The sequence below is a fragment of the Cetorhinus maximus genome, chromosome 8 (assembly GCF_964194155.1).
Source record: "Cetorhinus maximus chromosome 8, sCetMax3.hap1.1, whole genome shotgun sequence".
Taxonomy (NCBI): domain Eukaryota; kingdom Metazoa; phylum Chordata; class Chondrichthyes; order Lamniformes; family Cetorhinidae; genus Cetorhinus; species Cetorhinus maximus.
Genome location: NC_135886.1, coordinates 81818243 through 81836275, shown reverse-complemented (window position 1 = coordinate 81836275; position 18033 = coordinate 81818243). Strand labels below are relative to the sequence as shown.

Here is an 18033-nt window from a genome sequence, read left to right as displayed (position 1 = left end):
GAGATCCCCCCCTCATTCTTCTGAACTCCAGCGAATATAATCCTAACCGACTCAATCTCTCCTCATATGTCAGTCCCGCCATCCCAGAAATCAGTCTGGTAAACCTTTGCTGCACTCCCTCTATAGCAAGAGCATCCTTCCTCAGATAAGGAGACCAAAACTGCACACAGTATTCCAACTGTGGTCTCACCAAGGCCCTGTATAATTGCAGCAAGACATCCCTGCTCCTGTACTCAAATCCTCTGGCTATGAAGGCCAACATACCATTTGCCTTCTTTACCGCCTGCTGCACCTGCGTGCTTACCTTCAGTGACTGGTGTACAAGGACACTCAGGTCTCGTTGCACATTCCCCTCTCTCAATTTATAGCCATTCAGATAATAATTTGCCTCCCTGTTTTTGCTACCAAAGTGAATAACCTCACATTTATCCACATTATATTGCATCTGCCATGCATTTGCCCACTCACTCAGCTTGTCCAAATCAGCCTGAAGCATCTCTGCATCCTCCTCACAGCTCACCCAGCTTTGTGTCATCTGCAAATTTGGAGATATTACATTTAGCTCCCTCATCTAAATCATTAATATATATTGTGAATAGTTGATAATCTGATAGATTAGGTGCCTTGTGGACTAATAATGTAGTATATATAGACTAGTGTTACATTCTATGTTGGTAGAGGATGCTTACTTATTGATTCAGTGGTTTTTTTTTGATATCTATAGGCAGTACTGAAGATTTTTGTGACTTATGTAATGTCACTCTAGTGGCAAAAATTTGCTGAAGAGCATGGCTATTCAAAGTTGGCACAGTTCTTTCCGAGTCAGTAGACTGACACCCATATGATTAGTTAGTTAAGTTGTTGAAATACAAGCAGGTATCAGTGTCCATTTTTAGGATATGGCTCCTGTTCAGTTTCTTCCAGATCCTGGAAGGAGTTGGAACTGAACTGCTTCTGATTAGGTCTGGAGTTTTATGATAATGCACCCAACTTCAAACAAACCAGCGATGTATAATTGAAAAATGGCATTTATTGAGGGACTGTCCTGTTACTGTGTGTTTTAAGGAAGTTGACACTTTTATTGCAGTGTTAGTGAAGGTTAGATTAAGTGTTCACGGGGCCAAGCCTAATTTCTATTTTGAATCTTTCTCAATCTGCTAACAGAGGTTCAATTATCACCAAAATACATCAAACCACACCCTGTAAATGAGGATTCCACCTTCAATTCACGATGTATCAGCTGGATTACAACCCACTGAGAGAGATTGGGTTTACCATTCCCCCCATCGCCGCCACCTCCTTCTCCCGTACATTCTCACCCAGGCAGTCCATCGAAAAAAATATCCTTTATCTTGTAGAAAGAGGTATATACCTTTCAATAAATCTTGGAGAAAACCTCAAATATAAGATGAACTGTGTTCCATTCTGGTCAGTAGTTCCATGAATGATTCAGTTTTTAAATTTATTCTGTTTTAAAACAAAAATGCTTTGCCTTGGCTACTCTTTCTCCTAGATTTGTTAAAAGGTACATGCCTTTTTCTACAAGATAAAGGATATTTTTTTCGATGGACTGCCTGGGTGAGAATGTGATGCAGTGCATGACAAGGAGGAGGAGGAGCAGGGAGTGATATGTACAATCTCTCACTCTGGGTTGTAGTCCAGCTGATCCATCATGAATTGGAAACAAAATCCTCATTTACAGGGTGTGCTTTGATGTATTTTGGTAATAATTGAGCCTCTGTTAGCAAGCTACTCTGTACCTTCTGGTGTGCTTTTTTGTATACTTCAAATCTCCTCTTTCCTCGCCCCACCCTTTCACTGCTCCATTTTACCTTGAATTAAAGAGACAATCCCAAAACGTAAATGTCTTAAAAACTCGCATTCATAACAGTGAGCAGAATAAGAAACAATGCAGATTGAAGAATCCTCACTGAGGCAGGCACAGTCAAAAACAGGAACTATAAGTTAGATTTTAAATCATAAACAGAAAGCAAAAGTAAAAGTGGAAAAGAAAAATGGAATTAAGAGCGAACGATGGAAGACAAAAAGTTTTTTAAAAATCTCCAATATTTAGTAAATTTTGAAAGAACGAGGGACTACTTTTCTGCCATGTTTAGCATTTAGGTAGTAGACAAATACAGCAACTTCACTTCCTTATGAATTTTAATGCTGAGTCTGTCATGAGGTACTGTTATGCTGCAGCCTGTGGAGGATTGAGATAACTCAAAACAATTTCCAGATTTATTAGTGTATAACTGTGCTTGTGCATACTTTAGAAATTGCTGTCTGATAAACTGAATAATCATGGTGGGTGCTGATAGCCTCACTTTTTCTCATTGCAAATCCTGGGCCATTACGCTTCACCAACGCACCTTCAGAAACACCACAACTCTCTCTCTGAAAGTGTTCAAAAATTGTGGAAAGAGTCATTTTTCACTCAAATAATTGTTTTAATCTTATCCTGATATTCCTATTCATTCTTTAACAATTTGTTTCTTGCAACTGTAAGCAAGAACAAACTTGTATTTTTGTGATACCAAGTCATCTAAACAGGAATTTCAAACCAAATTTTTTTTTTTGCTGAATTAAACTCAAAAAATGCTGGATGCAGCAAACAGGTCAGGCAGTATCTGGATAGAGGAAAAAGTTGATGTTTCAGATATATAACTATTTCACGTTTCCAGCATCCATTGTGTTTTGTCTCTGCTGTGTTGATCTTAACTTGGGTGGGATTTGTGGCATTATGGGTGATTTTGTCCTCGAGCTCATGGGTTATAAGCGCTGTTTATACATTTTCGATGAAGAATGTTATGGTTAGCTGTCAGGTTGGCTGGAGAAGAAAATTGCAGGCGACCAAATGGAATATTCCATCCTTCCTGGTTACTTCAATAATAATTTTGAACAAGACGACGGGAAGCAAGTCTGAATAAATAAAAGTTTCAGAGATAAACTATTGCTTTGTGTAATGTAAACACAGTCTGAGTCAACCTACCTACTCATTTGTTGTGCATATACAATGACTTTAAAGCATGCAATTTGTTACAGGAACAAAGGAGTATTTGTAATTATTGCTTTAGCTATCTTTTATGAGCTAGGGCATATAAATATCTTGAACCTGTGCCAATAGCGGTGAATATGCCAAATGTGTCTCATTACTGATAAGTTACTCTATTCCCTTTCCCTCATATAATGAACCTTTCTGAAAATTATAATGCTTTTTAATTCGAACAAGGAAGCAAAGTAAAATTGAACTATTTATAGTTATGGTGTTAAAGGTACTTATTTTTGTTCTCAGAGCTATTAGTTCACTTTATTAGTTCACTTTTTAAAAAATTATTTTAATAACTGTTACTAATACTTGATTTTAAAAAATGATTTTGTTATATCTGCTGTTTGTGGGACTTTGCTATGTGTGAATTGTTTGCTGGGTTTACCTACAAAATAACAGTGACTGCACTTCAAAATTCATTGACTCTGAAGTGCTTTGGTAAGTGTTGTCCATTTGGGCAAGAGTGTAAAAAGTGCTATAGTTTTGCAAGTTTTTTTCCATACTGTAAGCCCTCACTTAAAATTGTGGTTGCGTTCCTGAAAATTGTGACTTTACGTGAAACAACTTTATGAATCATGGGTTCCTATAGGAATCAATGTTAAAGCTGGAGTCAGGTTCCTTCAGATATTTCTTGCCTGGAAAAACCAATGTACAGTACAGCATTTCAACTTATACATATGCAGCACTGTGCATTCCTAGCCGGGATAACTTGTAAAATAAAATAAATCACTGAATATAACAGAAAACTATATAAAATCAAATTGGATAACACTGAATTACCCAAACAAGCCCTGAGAAGCACAGCTTCTGTGTCTCAGGCATAGCACTCCTGAAACTCAGCTCAACTTTTCGTTTGCTTTCTTTTCCCACTCTGCCTGTCTCTCTCTCCCCTTTCCCACTCTGTCTCTGTATTTTAATTTCCCAGCTGCTGAAGTCTAAGTCCCTAGCTTTGGAGAAAGGGAAACATAGCAGCAATTATCCTAATACCTCATGCCTTGGTCTCAAAATTTTGTTTGACAAGGCTTCTTTGAACACCTTGGGATGCTTTACTAAGCATTTAGTATACTTGGAAAGGAGGAATGACTGCAGAGGAGAGGGTGCTAGGCAGGGTAAAGAGAAGAGAAGATAAAGAGGTAGAAAATAAGTGGAAAAAGAAGTGATTGGTTCAGATTTGAAATGACAGACATATGGCAAATGCAAATGGACATTGGGAAAACTCAAGTTACATAGACCTGGTTACCTGCAATTAAGATGATAGATATATAGTGGTAATCAGAAAATAGATAGGAGATAATAGGAGGGAGTCCACAGTTAAAGTTGGAGGTCCTGTGGTGGGATAAAATGAGGGTGACCAGATTTTTAAAAGTCAAAACTGGGACACATTAAAAAGCCTCGGGAAGGTGGGGCTCTATGATGATTGACAAATTGGGTGGCTAATCACAGGATTCTGAGGAGGGGCAGTTGAGTTGATGTGATGACATCTTAATTGGCATAAACACTAAACAGCCATGTAACACAGCTATCAAATGCTGCTCTACTGTTGCAGCATCCAGTCAGAGACTGTGGTCCCCAGCAGACAGTTAATGGGGGGAAAGTAAACTTTTTTCCCTTTTGGTTCAACGTCAATTTACTGAGAGGTTGGATCATGGAGAGTGGGTCCTTTATATTTTGCAATCTTCAGCAGTGGAAGGTGTGCTTAATGTTAGTCTGCAACACATTGTCAGTGTTAGAATGGTATGACTGCAAGCTGGTGTTGCAAAACCACAACCTCCTTTTTAATATTTAGTTGTCTTCTGTGATGTTAAAACCTGAGACAACTCCTAGTGGCCTTGTAGTTTCACTAATCCCACTGTGGAATTCAAAGAATATGTTACTGAACACTGCACACACTTGTTACTTTGCATTTCAAGATTTTCTTGGCTCTAGTTGCCAGTGGCACTTTATTTCAGTTGCGGCCAAAAAATTGCAATTGCATGCCATGGAAGTCTGGTATTTCAAAAGTAGGCAAATGCTTGTTGTTGAAGTCAATTTTTTAAAAAAAACTGTACTGTGGCAGCAGGGCCTGGCATAATAACAGTGTTAAAAATTGTATTCTGTCCCAGTCCCCAACCCACCAGTCACACACACTCAGCATACAGAGAGACACATACAGACATACCACTTGCAAATAATCAAAAAGTGAAAAAAGGTTTGCCAACAAACTGGCATAATTGTTCCTGCTCGTATTATTTTTTGCTGATTTTGGGTGTTATAATTTTAGGGTGCAGTTATATTGTGAGATTGGTATTAATTGCACTTAAAGGTTCTGGATGTGAATTATACAAAGTTAACTTGGCCCCCACACTCCTCCCAATCACCACCACTCTGCTTGCACATAAAAAAAATCATCATCCATGTATATCATAATGTAATGAAAAGCATTTCAATTAGCTTTTTTCAGAAATGGGTTTGAATTTTGAAAGAAAATGTTAGGTTTTGTTCAGCTAAAAATCACAAAAAGTTCTTTAAAGACAAACATAAGTTCTGGAATATCTTTTGATCTTTGCTTCACTCTGCAACATTCAATTTTCTTCTGACCCTCAAAGCATTAGTAAATTGTTATCTTTTAGGCAGATGTCAGCATTTTCTCTGCGTGCTTACTCTTACACTAATAAACCTTAGTCTCTTTTTAAGTATCTTTAAACCTTAAATATAACAGCTCTCCATAATCAAATTACATTTTAGACAGGATTTTACAGTCCCTCCCACTCAGCAGGGTCCTGCCGAACTAAATGGAAATTTAAATGGCTTGCCGCATCCACCGAGGGGAGACACGCTGCGGCGGGGCCGTAAAATCCTGGCCTATGTTTAGTGATAAATTAAACAGATATATAAACCCTGCTGGCCTACGGTTCCCACCTCCCACCCCATTTTGCTTCCCATTCTCCAACCCCCCAACCCCCTTGTCACCGGCTTCCCACCGCTGGCCTCTTCCATGGAGTTCCTGATTGGCCAATCAGAGCATTCTGACAGAATGACCAACCAGGGCACTGAAAGGTGAACCACGTGTAAGTAAATAGAATGTGAAGGTTGGGGAAAGGGGTGTGGAGCCTCAACAGAGCTGAAAACATGGACATTTGAGCATTTTGTAGAACAGCGTTGGGACACCAGGTTGCTTGGTGAAAAACCCAGAAGGTCCCAGCTGGAGCCTTCTGGTCATCCTAGATAAGATGCAAGTAGGTAGGATGGAGTTGGCTTGGAGCATCACCAAACTGTTGTCCAAATTAGGAGACAGGTATAGCAGGCGAGGGAAGTCCAGAAGCTGTTTGAAGGGTAAAGTATCAGTAGAGGTACTTCCATGGAAATGAAGATCCAGGAGGTGTGCAGAATCATTGCGGGGCAGAGAGAGAAAATGGTGGCTGGGTTGGAGACAGAGGCGGCAGAGAATCGCACTCTGACGCAGGAGAGTGAAACACTGATCAGGAAGCTGACAACTGAAGTGGAAAAACCTGTGAAACCAGTCGCAAACTTAGCAGGGAACAGCAGTGCCGGGGGAAGGGTTGTAAACTGATCAAAATTACTTAAAATTGAAACAACCTTCTCCACGTGCCTTCCATGCGCTCTGCCTCACTCCATGCACCCTGCCCCCTCTCCACAGCACCCCCTCTCCTCCATGCCCATCCCTTCCTGCGGTGCTTCTGTGCATGCCGCTTCTCTCCATGCTACTACCCTTCTGCATGCACTTCTCCTGTGTGCACCTGGCCTCCCCCCTCCTCTCCTCCCCTCCCTTCCCACTCCCCATGTGTTCTCCAACCCTCCCTCCCTTTTCTCGTGTCCTCACCAAAATCCATTGCCACTTCCCATGGTTGCACATTTGAACTTCATGGTATAGTAATCTGCCACTGGTAGTTTCTTGTGCTTTCACTAGCCTGGTGTGGCATTGAGCATGGATATGACTGGCCTTGTATGTGTACGAGCCTAAGAAGGCACACTGCTTATTACAACTGCCAAGCTTCTTTTGTTGCTAAATACAATTTTACAAATCGAACATAAATCACCTGACCTCATAGCATTCGCTCCCAGCCTGAGAACACTGCTACAGAGATTTGAAGATGGGGGACCTTACGGTGCAATGTTTAATGTGCGCCCACTGTAGCCTAAACATTGTTATTTATCCATTGTTGTAAGTATGACAAATTTACTAAAGCAATTGATGGCATGGTGACATCAAGTAAATTGATGCATTCCTTTCTAATATGGAAATATATAAGTTTTATATAATATCTGTAATACAATTTATCAGCCAGTTTGCAAAACTGTCTTTTCTCTTATTCCCATACATTTACATTCCAAAATGATATTTTGCTCCAGCTGTTACTGTAGATTTAGAGTACTTGATGTGATAAATGTTACCTTCAGCTGTATACATCCACTGAGTGAAAAAGTAAATTAGTGGCCAAAAGCGATGTTGGTTGGTTTTGTAGTACTTGGTTTTTGAACAGGTAGCTTTGGAAAAACAGATTGCACTTTAATTGCTCAAGATTGTACTAGTTAGCCTTTCCTCTCCATGATATATATAATTTTTACTACTTTGGATCGGTGTGCATGTTTAGCAATTTCAATATTTGGTAAAAAATGATTAGGTTAAGTTTATCAAGATTTCTTTGTCCTGTGGCCATGTGACAACTGAGACCCTATATTCCGGAGTAACACTGGGCACTCCTAGGCCTGAGTTTTGCGAAGTTGTGGAAACTCCATGGATCATTAAAAATGGCGGGCAGGACCCAGATCTGGAAGTTCTATCCTATTTCCAACAGATCCCGTTTTCATTGGTAGGAGAAGGCAGTGGGATGTGACTCACACATGAAGGAAACCCCAACTTGGCTGGGCCAATTGAAATAGTGCTGAGTTCAAATAAACTCCATTTTTGCTGTAGCAAGAGCATCAATCCACAATGTGGGAGTTACAAATTTGAGAAGTCGTAAATGCTGTTGAAGGGCAAATAAGGCCTGTAGAACTGTCAATTTGTCAAGTTATTCAAATCCCTGGCCTTCTATAAAAATTTGGAAAAAACAGCCTGCCTATGTCAGAGTTGAAAAAAAACCTGTTCCAGTATTCACAATAGCTGTTTGTTGACATGACCCCAAGGCTATCATTATCAATGGTTGGCTGCTTCCAACAACCTGCAGTTATCCCAGCAGGAGGATTGTAAGTTCACACTTCAATTGACAGCTCAGAGGTTATTAAAGGATGAGCTGTCTTTGATGTGGGGAACATCAAAGCAAACTACTTGTATTCATTAAGGATTAAGTATTTGAATTTTTGAAGTTGTAAATGGGCTGTCATGAATTGGAGTGTTTTTTTTATTATAGTGAAAGCTGTAATAGATATTTAGATCTTTATTCCATCTCAACATAGCTCCTGAAGTCTGCTCATGGCCAATACTGGGTAGGTTGGCATGGAGGGTGTAAGGGCAAAGGGTGTTGGGGTGGTGATTCATGGGTTGGCATGGTAGCTATAAGGGACCATGGGGCTATGAATTGGCATGGGGCTATAAGGGGCCATGAATTGGCATGGGGCTATAAGGGGCCATGGAGGTGGGTGGAGGCATGAGATGGCATAGAGGTATGAGGGGTTATGGGTTGGGTGAGGAGGCATAGGTTGGTGGGTGAGGCAATGATGGGGTGTGAGGGGCAAGGGCTAGAGGGCCTAAAACTCATTACTCCATCTCTCTCTCTCCCCCCCCCGGAGCAAAAATTGTGCCATTTGGGGCACTTATTCTCTGAGGCGAGTATGCTGAGCCAAGAGATTTCCCGGCTCATGTAACTTGACCTCGGGAAGAAATTCAGGACGCTACTGTTCAGCCCCACTTTAGGAGTAACACTTGGGTAAGTTTCACTCCAAGAAGCCAAAACTGGGAGTGGGGTAGATGTTTAGCAGAAAATAATCTCTCGTTATTTTTGTATCTTTAATTTTGTTATTGATGAGGACAGGTTTGCTATCTGCTCTCTCAGCTGTTCCTAATAAGAATCTGTCTTTCTCCCTCTGTCTTTCAGAATGGATATTTTGTGGGCTGCCTGCTTGAGGAAGTTTCAATTACCCTGGTTACTTATTATAGTGGCAGTGTATCAAGTGAGGGTCCTTGGTCGTCATCTTTATTTGCTTCAATTCACCGAAGTAGAGAAAAAAAAATCCAAAGGACTCTTATCACCAATGGAAACACTTAATAACTGAATTTGTTTTCTTAGCTTTTTGTTAAAAATGCATCATGAAATTTTGACGCATTGAGAAATCTACTGTATGGGAGGAGGAAAAAGACAATGTTTGTATGGCTTGCTCTTTTGTGGATACTGTCGGGGTTGAAAATTGCTTTCCATTTGTAAGAGGAATCTACAGAATATATACTGACCACTTCAAGATGTTAGGTATAGAAACAGTCAAGAAACCTGGTGTTACACCTAGGAAAAATCATCATTCAGACCAGGTTTTATTTGCAAAGCAGAGCATGTTCAAATGGTCCTGTCTGTTTCCTACCTGCCTCAAAGTCCATTTCCTCCCAACCACTCCCTCCCCCCAGAAAAACATCTTGAAAAACTCCTTTTCCATATGGCTCCACTGCATGTTAGCTAATGCTGAGATCTTTGTTTGTTTATAAACCTTTTTCTCCATCTTTAAATACAAGATGCAGCCACATCCAGTGAGTGTGCCTAATGTTTTTTGGCATTAAAGATCAGTTGAGTTCTCAATTGCTTTTGTGTGTGTTAGAGAAATGTGATGTTCTTGCAGCAATTTTTACATAAAGAGATCTTTCACTGCACCTCAGTGTTCAGACTAAATTTTTCCTTCTTTATTAATAGCATGTAGAATAAACTTGCAGAATTAAAAATTCTTATATGGTCAATTCAGTGTGCATGCCTTGAGGGGGATTTCACAGTAGCCTGATTGTCATAATGGGAGAGGTGATTGTGAGATCCGAAGGAAAATTGAGATAGCTAAGATCAGCTATGTCAGAATGAAGGACGTGTTAACTTCAAAGAAACTGAACCTGAATTTTAGGAAAAGAATGCTGAGGTGCTACGCATGTTAATACCTCTGAAACATGGATGACGAACAAAGAGACAATTGATAAGCTGAATGCATTTGAGATGTGGATGTTCTGCATATCCTACAAAGACAGACTAAAAAGGAAGTGCTGGAAATGGCTGGAGAAATTGGAAATTAGTGTATGACATCAAAGAGAGAAAGATACAATACTTCAGTCGCGTCATTATAGTCGACGGAGATAGTTATTTGCGGGGGGGGGGAAGATCAATGGAAAATGTAGGGGAGGGAAGCAAAGGAGAAAATGGATGACGGGTATAATGGACTGAATGCAGTTGACCTATGCAAAATGTGTAAAGGATGGACAGACAGAGGTGGAGATCCATGGCAGTCAACCTTGAGGGAAGAAGGTGACACCAGCAAAATAACGATTGCATAGCTGCCAAGAAATAAGTTGAACCACAGAAGGTGAAAATTGCTATCAGACTCTTAATATGCAAAATATTTTTTTTGTTTGAGAAAATACCAGTACTACACCAGGAATGTTCTGTTGCTGTACAAGTTGTTGAACAATGTTTTCTTGAGTCATGTGCAATAATGGCCAAACAGTAAAAGGACGCATTGTCCAGTACATGCCTTCAAAAAATCAAGAATGCTAGAAGAAGCTACTTTGCTCAATCTACCAGGCTGTTACCAATAGCATGTGATTGAAACTGCCAAGGGCGGGTGAGTGATGTTCCACACAAACACTAGAGTAACAACAAAGACCTGTTTTTTGAACAAGATGCAAATATAATTTTTTGATTAAAAGTCAGATAGCAATTTTCACCTTTTGTGGTTCAACTCATTTCTTGGCAGCTGTGACAATGTTTTCTTGTTTGAAAAATAGAGCTTTGTACTCTAGTTGTTCATGTGGAACATCACTCACCCGCCCTTGGCAGTTTCAATCACATGCTATTGGTAACAGCCTGGTAGGTTGAGCAAAGTAGCTCCTTCTAGGATTCTTGGTTTTTTGAAGGCATGTACTGGACAATGCTTCCCTTTACTGTTTGGCCATTACTGCACATGATTCAAATGACCATTTTGAAACCCCTATATTCAGTTGAGAACTCAGAAACAGGTAGTCTGCTGATTTACCTCTAACCTTCAAGACCAGCAGCAGGACTCCAGGTTGAACAAGCAACCTGCAACAAGTTCCAGCCCTTTGAAACCTATTTATCTCTGACCATCGCCTGCCAAGCAGACCCAGTCTATGTACAGAAATCTCATCTTGCTGCATCACCATCCACTTGAAAGGGATTCTGCACTGTTGTCTTCTAGCAGGAACCCACCAGAACTGGAACTTCCCCATGAAGGAACCCCGCCCCCTCCCCATTCTGGAATTTGTCTTTTCTGGACTCTGGAAATAATGTGAACTGATATCCATTTCTGTGGTCCTTTTACTGTTAGGAATTTTACAGCTATGAATAAGCTATTTTCTACCCCTTTATTGTATATTTTAGTGCATGTGTGAAGTTGCAATCACCCCCTGGGGTTTGAATGTGTGAATAAACTAACAAACTCCATAAAGGGAATTTGCTGAGAGTCACTTTAAAAGTTGGACTTCACAAACAGAGGGTTTATGAAATATGCCACAAGCTATTTTTAAACAATTAAAACACCTCTGCTTACAAGACAGATGGCGAGAGGATAAAGGAATTCAGTTTTGCCTCTCCTTTCTTTAACAGGCAACTTGTGTGATTTTTATCTAAATCTGGGTTGATCACCTATGTTCTTAATTTTGCTCATATTCTAACCTGCACCAAGTCCTCCTCCACCCATCACTCCTGTGCTCGCTGAACTACATTGGTTCCTGGTCCAGCAAGGCCTTGATCTTAAATTGTCACTCTTGTTTTTCAATCCCTCCTTGGTCTTATCACACCTCTCTATCTGTGCTATTTCCTCCAGCCCCAAAGCGCGCTCAGTTCCTGAAAAAACTCTTGTTTTTTATGTAGCTTCCCCCTGCCTTCACCCACCACTTGCGCTGTGCCTTCAGCTGCCATGGCCCTAAGCTTTGGAATTCCCTTCCCAAACATCTTTGCGCCTCCACATCTGTCTTTTTTTATGACACTCCTTAAAACCTGCCTTTTTACGATGCGTTTGGTTGCCTGTCCTAATGTCTGCTTTGGCTCAGTGCCGAGTTTTGTCATACTGCTCTGGAACACCTTGGAGAATTTGCAACATTTAAGGCATTTATATAAATGAAAGTTGTTATTTCTGAAGAACACCACTGCTTGAAGTAATTGTGACCAAAAAGACCAAAGGGGTTAATGGCAAACTCTATCCATTATGTTCGTATGTCGGTAAAGGAGGGTGTGGCTGGAAATAGTTAATGGAAAAGAGTTTCCCTGGACAAACAGTTTATTTAAGATTGGTGTTCAGGTTATTGAAGATTTCCGGGTGGGGCCTGGTTTCTAGAGCTCCAGGAAAACAAAGCATTCAAGACAATTGATTTAATTGAGGCCAAGGTAATTTTATTTTCTAGGGTGAGGCTGAACTTGTATATAATATTTTGGGGAGGTGGGACAGGGGTCAGACTTGGAAAAAAAATGAACTTTTGACATACATACTTTGACTGGTCTCATTGTCTCGGTTTTGTGTAATTGAATCCTTAGAACCTATGTTCAGCAGTTAAAATAACACGATTTAAAACAACGACTGGGTCACATTTGAAATGGTGCACATAAATTACTATGCGGTTTCCTATCCAGCAATTTATGATTCGGGTGGAGAGTTTTGAAAAGAAACTTGCATTTATTTAACTTTCACAATTTCTGGATTTTTAAAAAAACATTTCATTCATAATTAATGACATTTGAAGTGTGGCCATTGTTGTTAAGCAGGCAAATACAGCAACCATTTTACAAACAGCAAGATCCCACAAATACCAAATGATTGGAAGAAAGAATGGTCAGACAATCTCTTTATTAATGGCGTTGATTGAGGGATGTGCGTGGGCATATGCCAGGACACTGAATTCCTGCTATACTTCGAATACACTTCCATATAGGCAGTTATGGCTTAGGTTAAACATCTCATCTCATCTGAGAAATAGTATCTCAACACTGCCTCAGTACTGCACTGAATTGTCAGCCTAGGTTACATGAATGAAGTGTGATCCCCATCCTTCTAACTCCAGGACAAGATTACAGCCACGCAGCCAAAATAATACCTTTGTTTGAGTTTGTTATCATCAAAGTTGACCAACTGCATATTGCATAGGAGTACCTTGAATTTGTTACTGATTCTGGATTTCTTTAACATGACAGGTTTGTCCTAAGAAAGTTATATATACATGCACAGCTAAGCTTAGTCTATTTCCTCCTTTCCCTTCCTACTTGAATTTTGAAGACAGAGCAAAATCTATAGACAACTTTAACCACCTGCTTGAATCAGTACAACCAGTACACATTACTAGCAATCTTTAGCCCAGTTTACTAAAGCATATAATACTGATTAAATCATAGAAACATAGAAAGTAGGAGCAGGAGGTAGGTCATTTGGCTCTTCAAGTCTGCCCTGCCATTCAATATGATCATGGCTGATCCTCTATTTCAGTGCCATACCCCCACACTCTCCCCATTACCCTTGATACCTTTAGAGTCCAGAAACGTATCTATTTCCTTCTTAAATATATTCAGTGACTTAGCCTCCATAGCCTCTGTGGTAAAGAATTCCATAGGTTCACCACCCTTGAGTGAAGAAGTTTATCTTCATCTCAGTCCTAAATGGTCTACCCCGTGTCCTGAGACTGTGAATCCTTGTTCTAGACACCACAGCCAGAGGAAACACTATCCCTGATCAGAGTCATTGCACTAGTTGCACTTCCACGGTGCTATAGCCAGTCTGGTACCAATCGCACCATGGAAGGAACAGTGATCGTTATCCCAGTGTGCTCAAACGTGACATCCCCAAGTTCATCTTTGGTGAAAATTTATGTGGTTTTTGAACTTTCTCCATTTCAATTCAGGTTTGAGAGAATATATGAACAAAGATAAACAATTAAAAATTAGAGCCGGATTTTCCGGTCCCACCTGCCACAGGTCCGGAAATTCCCGCCCGAAATCAACGGACCTTTGGCTGGTCTCAAATTTTCCATCCTAGCTGTGATAATTGCAACAGTGGCTGGGGCCAGAAAACCCCATCCAATATTTTTAGTTTACATATAATCCACAATAACATTTCTTTTGAACATTCTGACTATCTTATTGTGATGACAATATCACTCATTATGCACACCTTACTTTGCAAGTCCTTGATTCTCCAGCCATTAAAATGAATGGGAAAAATCTGCAGTCTAAAGATTAGAGAATTCCAGCCTGCATAGCCAGTGAATTTCAAGATGATCCGCTTGTATGTATTCAGAACATTAATGCCACATCTTCAGAATTGCTTTGGGAAGGGAACGCCCTATAAAATGAGCATTGCCTCTTCAGTATTCTTCCATTATTTGGTCTTCCCCTGAAACCTAGAAATTCTCCTTGTTGAAATGGAAATGGACTCCCAAAGGGTTGACCTCAGAGTACTTGTTTGAGCATTGTTCTAAAGCTTTAGCCAGAGGTTGTGGTCCACACAGGAAAACTCCAACAGTTGTTCTGCAAAGGTACAAATTCATAAGTTATTAATTTCAGATTTTATCTTTGTCACATACTATTTTTATTTCTGCAAACCAGGTGTTAATTCAGTTGTGATTTGTTGAACAAAAGGTTGCTTTTTCATCAGGATATAAGGGAATATATGAAACAAGTTTGGATAAGATTTAACCAGAGCCCAGTGGGTATCACTCAATAGCACATACAGTCCTGAATTCAGAACAAATTGATAATCTAACTCATGGAAACCATAAAATGGCTTATAATAAGAAACTCCACTATCATTCCTTCAGACAAGGTTTTACCTCAACAATGGTCGAAAAGAACCTTAGCCCCATTTCTACTGCCTCTGCTGTTTTGCAGATCAGATGATGGTTTTGCCGAACACCTCCATTCTGTCCACAAGTGTGATCCTGACCCCCTTTGTGGCTCACTACTGTAACTGCCCTTCTCGCTCTGACTCCTCTGTCTTCGGCCTTCAATATTTTAATAACCAGTCAGAAGACAAACATTGGTAATAGTATTTTTAGCGAGGGCATTCAACAGCCCTCTGCATTGAGCAATGACTTTAGTAAGTTCAGCGCTTTAGCTATATCCCTATTTTGTTTGCAATGGGGTGCTGGTGATGTGGAATTGGCCTGTATACATCTGTGAGGACAGGGTGAGTTGACATTTCAGGCGTTAACCTTTCAACAGTACTGACAATGAGATCTGCGCCTAGAGTATTGGTCTGTTCTTCCTCTGCTACTGGCAAACCCTACTGTATATGTCCAAAATTCTCCAATTGTCCCCCTTTGAATTTTTGCTCCTTGTTTTTCTTTCAACCCTAAGGAGTTTGCTTATTGTTTAGATTTCAGTTCTGATGAAGGATTATGCATGAAAATTTAATGCTTTTCCCTTTACAGGTGCTGACTGATCTCTACATTTCCAGCATTTTCTGTTCTTATTTATATAAGTGTAATAATTGTAACATTATTAAAAGAGTGCTGAAACAGCTGTGCTCTCCACCTAACACGTCCCTTATCTGACCTGGGGAACTATTTACTGACAAGGGGAGCTCGCATTTTTACCAAGGAAATCAACAATGTAGGGGTTCTACAACTGATCCTGAGTTTTTTTCTTTCTCATTTCCTCTCCCAGAACTTCCTGCACTTTGCTCTACATTCTTGTAGCGATGGTGATTGGCCTACCTGGTGTTAGCCCCTGGCAGTATTACACTGTAACTGGCCAGCAGGAAGTGAGATCAGCCTAGGTGTGCTGTGTCTGCTTTTTCCACTCTTTCCCATAGGGCATTTATATGTCTCCACAGGGATAGAGCTAGAACTGAAAGCTCAGTATACAAAGATTGCTGAACATATCCATCTTTAAAATATGACACAACACAGTGGTGATGTAGTGTTCCTCAAATGACCATTTTTGTTAATAATAGAATTATAAGCAACTTGGAAAAAGAATGACAAAAAGAAGGCCATTTGTGCCCCATGCTGCAGCGCATCATTGTCTATTATTTTGGGTTTATTACTCAATTCCAACATAAACCTGCTTAGGTAAATGATGGCTACATGTGACCCAAGCCACAAAATTCACCTTCAATTTTGGTGTGATTAATTACTGATTTTACAAATGTTGTTCTAAGGTGCTGCCTGGAAAGAAGCCATGCATCTTTCTACAGGAATGGGGGAGAAGAATACAAGTCTTTTGCCCTCCCATGGTCACTCACTTGTTCATGGCCTTGACTCACCTCTGGTCACTCCCATCCACCCATGGTCACTTTCAATCACCTCTGCTCACTTTCGCCAGCCCAAGGTAATCTTATCTCTGGTCACTGACTTGCCCATGGTCACTCTCCAGCCCCTGGTTAGTGTCACCCACCACCTGGTCACTCTCACTCAGCCCTGACAAGTTGGTGGGAACAACCTTTCTGCACACGCCCCAGAACAGGTATGGTATGTGGAATGGATGCATAAGGAACAAGAAGAAGATTATAAATATCTGATATAAGGGATAATAGCTTTTCAATGTTAAATCCTTTACAGTGAATATCATAAATAAATAATGAAGAGAAAATCTTTATTATAGATGGGAGGGTACTGGACAGTCATTCACTAAAATATGTTGCTTATGCTTTTCCAACTTACTTGGCATGAGCCTGTGCAATCATCTGAAACTCTCTGTCCCAGTTGGGTCTACCATAGTGTGTTTTCTGTTTGAGTCCGGTCACCACATCAGTCTCATTATCGATGTGCACCTTTACATGAGTGGCCTGTGAGAACAAAGAAGTGAAACAAAAAGAGAACTTGGTGTAAGTATTTAAAGAAACAAATAGCCAGCAATTAAACAGATACTCTCTTTCCTTTCCACAGTAGCATGCCAGGGTTTAGGAGCTTGGGTAAAGGGCTGCAGACTTGCAAACATATCCCTTCACTGCGCTGTGGCTGGATTCTGCATTGAAGCCATCATCTTTGACTGATTTTTGAGAACAAGCAAAGAAATTTGATATTTGTTCACTGAATTTTGGCTCCTCCAAACCACCTCCTTTGCTCCACTAAAGGCAGCAAGGAGTCAGGGAAAGACCATCTTTTAACACCTAACCCTGAAACCAGGGCAAAAGTGGCTTCCCAATTAGAAGTGAATTTGGGAAAGATGTTTCACATTTAAGAAGAAATAAATATATAAGGTTATTTCTGAATTACCATTAGTGCAGTGCCTATGCCTGTGCCAGGCTAATAGTAACCAGTATAGTTACGTTCTTCTACATGGTATTTGTTTATTATTTAGTTATTGGTGACTAGTTATATCTTTAGACAATACCTGTGTACTATCCCAGCCAGTCAGATAGAGTTTGTAGCTGAGGAAGTCATGCTTGCCCAATTGTTCCATTTGACTCTCAAGTGACCGTAAGAGGTCGGCAAACCATTCAAACGCCTGGGTCTCTCGACAGACCCAGTAGAAGTAAATCTACAAATAGATGAGGAGGAAACCATTACACAAAATGGAGCTAGAAGATTTCAGCATTTTACATGGACATTCATTTTTATTTCACTCTGATCAATTCCTTCAGAGTCCCTTTTGGATATGAGTGAGGAGCCACCTTACCCATTCTCTAAAGTGTTCTGCTCAGTGATGGGAAAGATTAGGAGGGGAAGAACAGTCCACTGAGTGGCCTGACCAACATGTTGGAAAACTTTCACAACTGAGCAGGGAGGTGGGGTGCAGGGGAAACTCAGTTCACACTGTATCCCTCCTGTCAAGTAGCCATTGACATTGCCTATAAAAAAAAGTCAATGCCTCAGGCCAACTAACCTCCTGGGTATAAGGAAATTGGGAAGAGGA

At 40.3% G+C, this 18033-nt stretch overlaps 2 protein-coding genes across 6 annotated transcripts in view; one reads left to right on the top strand and one right to left on the bottom strand.

Annotated features, from left to right (window-relative positions):
* The window catches only part of cstf2 (cleavage stimulation factor, 3' pre-RNA, subunit 2), an 81928-nt gene extending 72087 nt beyond the window's left edge, over positions 1–9841 (top strand). For all 5 annotated transcript variants that reach the window (XM_078547168.1, XM_078547167.1, XM_078547170.1 and 2 more), the window contains one exon: positions 9085–9841. The gene's annotated coding sequence lies outside the window, so the exon portion shown is untranslated. The remainder of the gene's footprint in view (positions 1–9084) is intronic.
* Positions 9842–12560: 2719 nt separating this feature from the next.
* LOC144683781 (NADPH oxidase 2-like) overlaps positions 12561–18033 on the bottom strand; it is a 28731-nt gene continuing 23258 nt past the window's right edge. The window contains exons 11-13 of the mRNA XM_078547165.1: positions 17512–17658; positions 16839–16963; positions 12561–14703 (exon numbers count right to left, since the gene is read on the bottom strand). Coding sequence (XP_078403291.1) covers positions 14577–14703; positions 16839–16963; positions 17512–17658 — 399 coding nt within the window. The 3' untranslated portion in view covers positions 12561–14576. The remainder of the gene's footprint in view (positions 14704–16838; positions 16964–17511; positions 17659–18033) is intronic.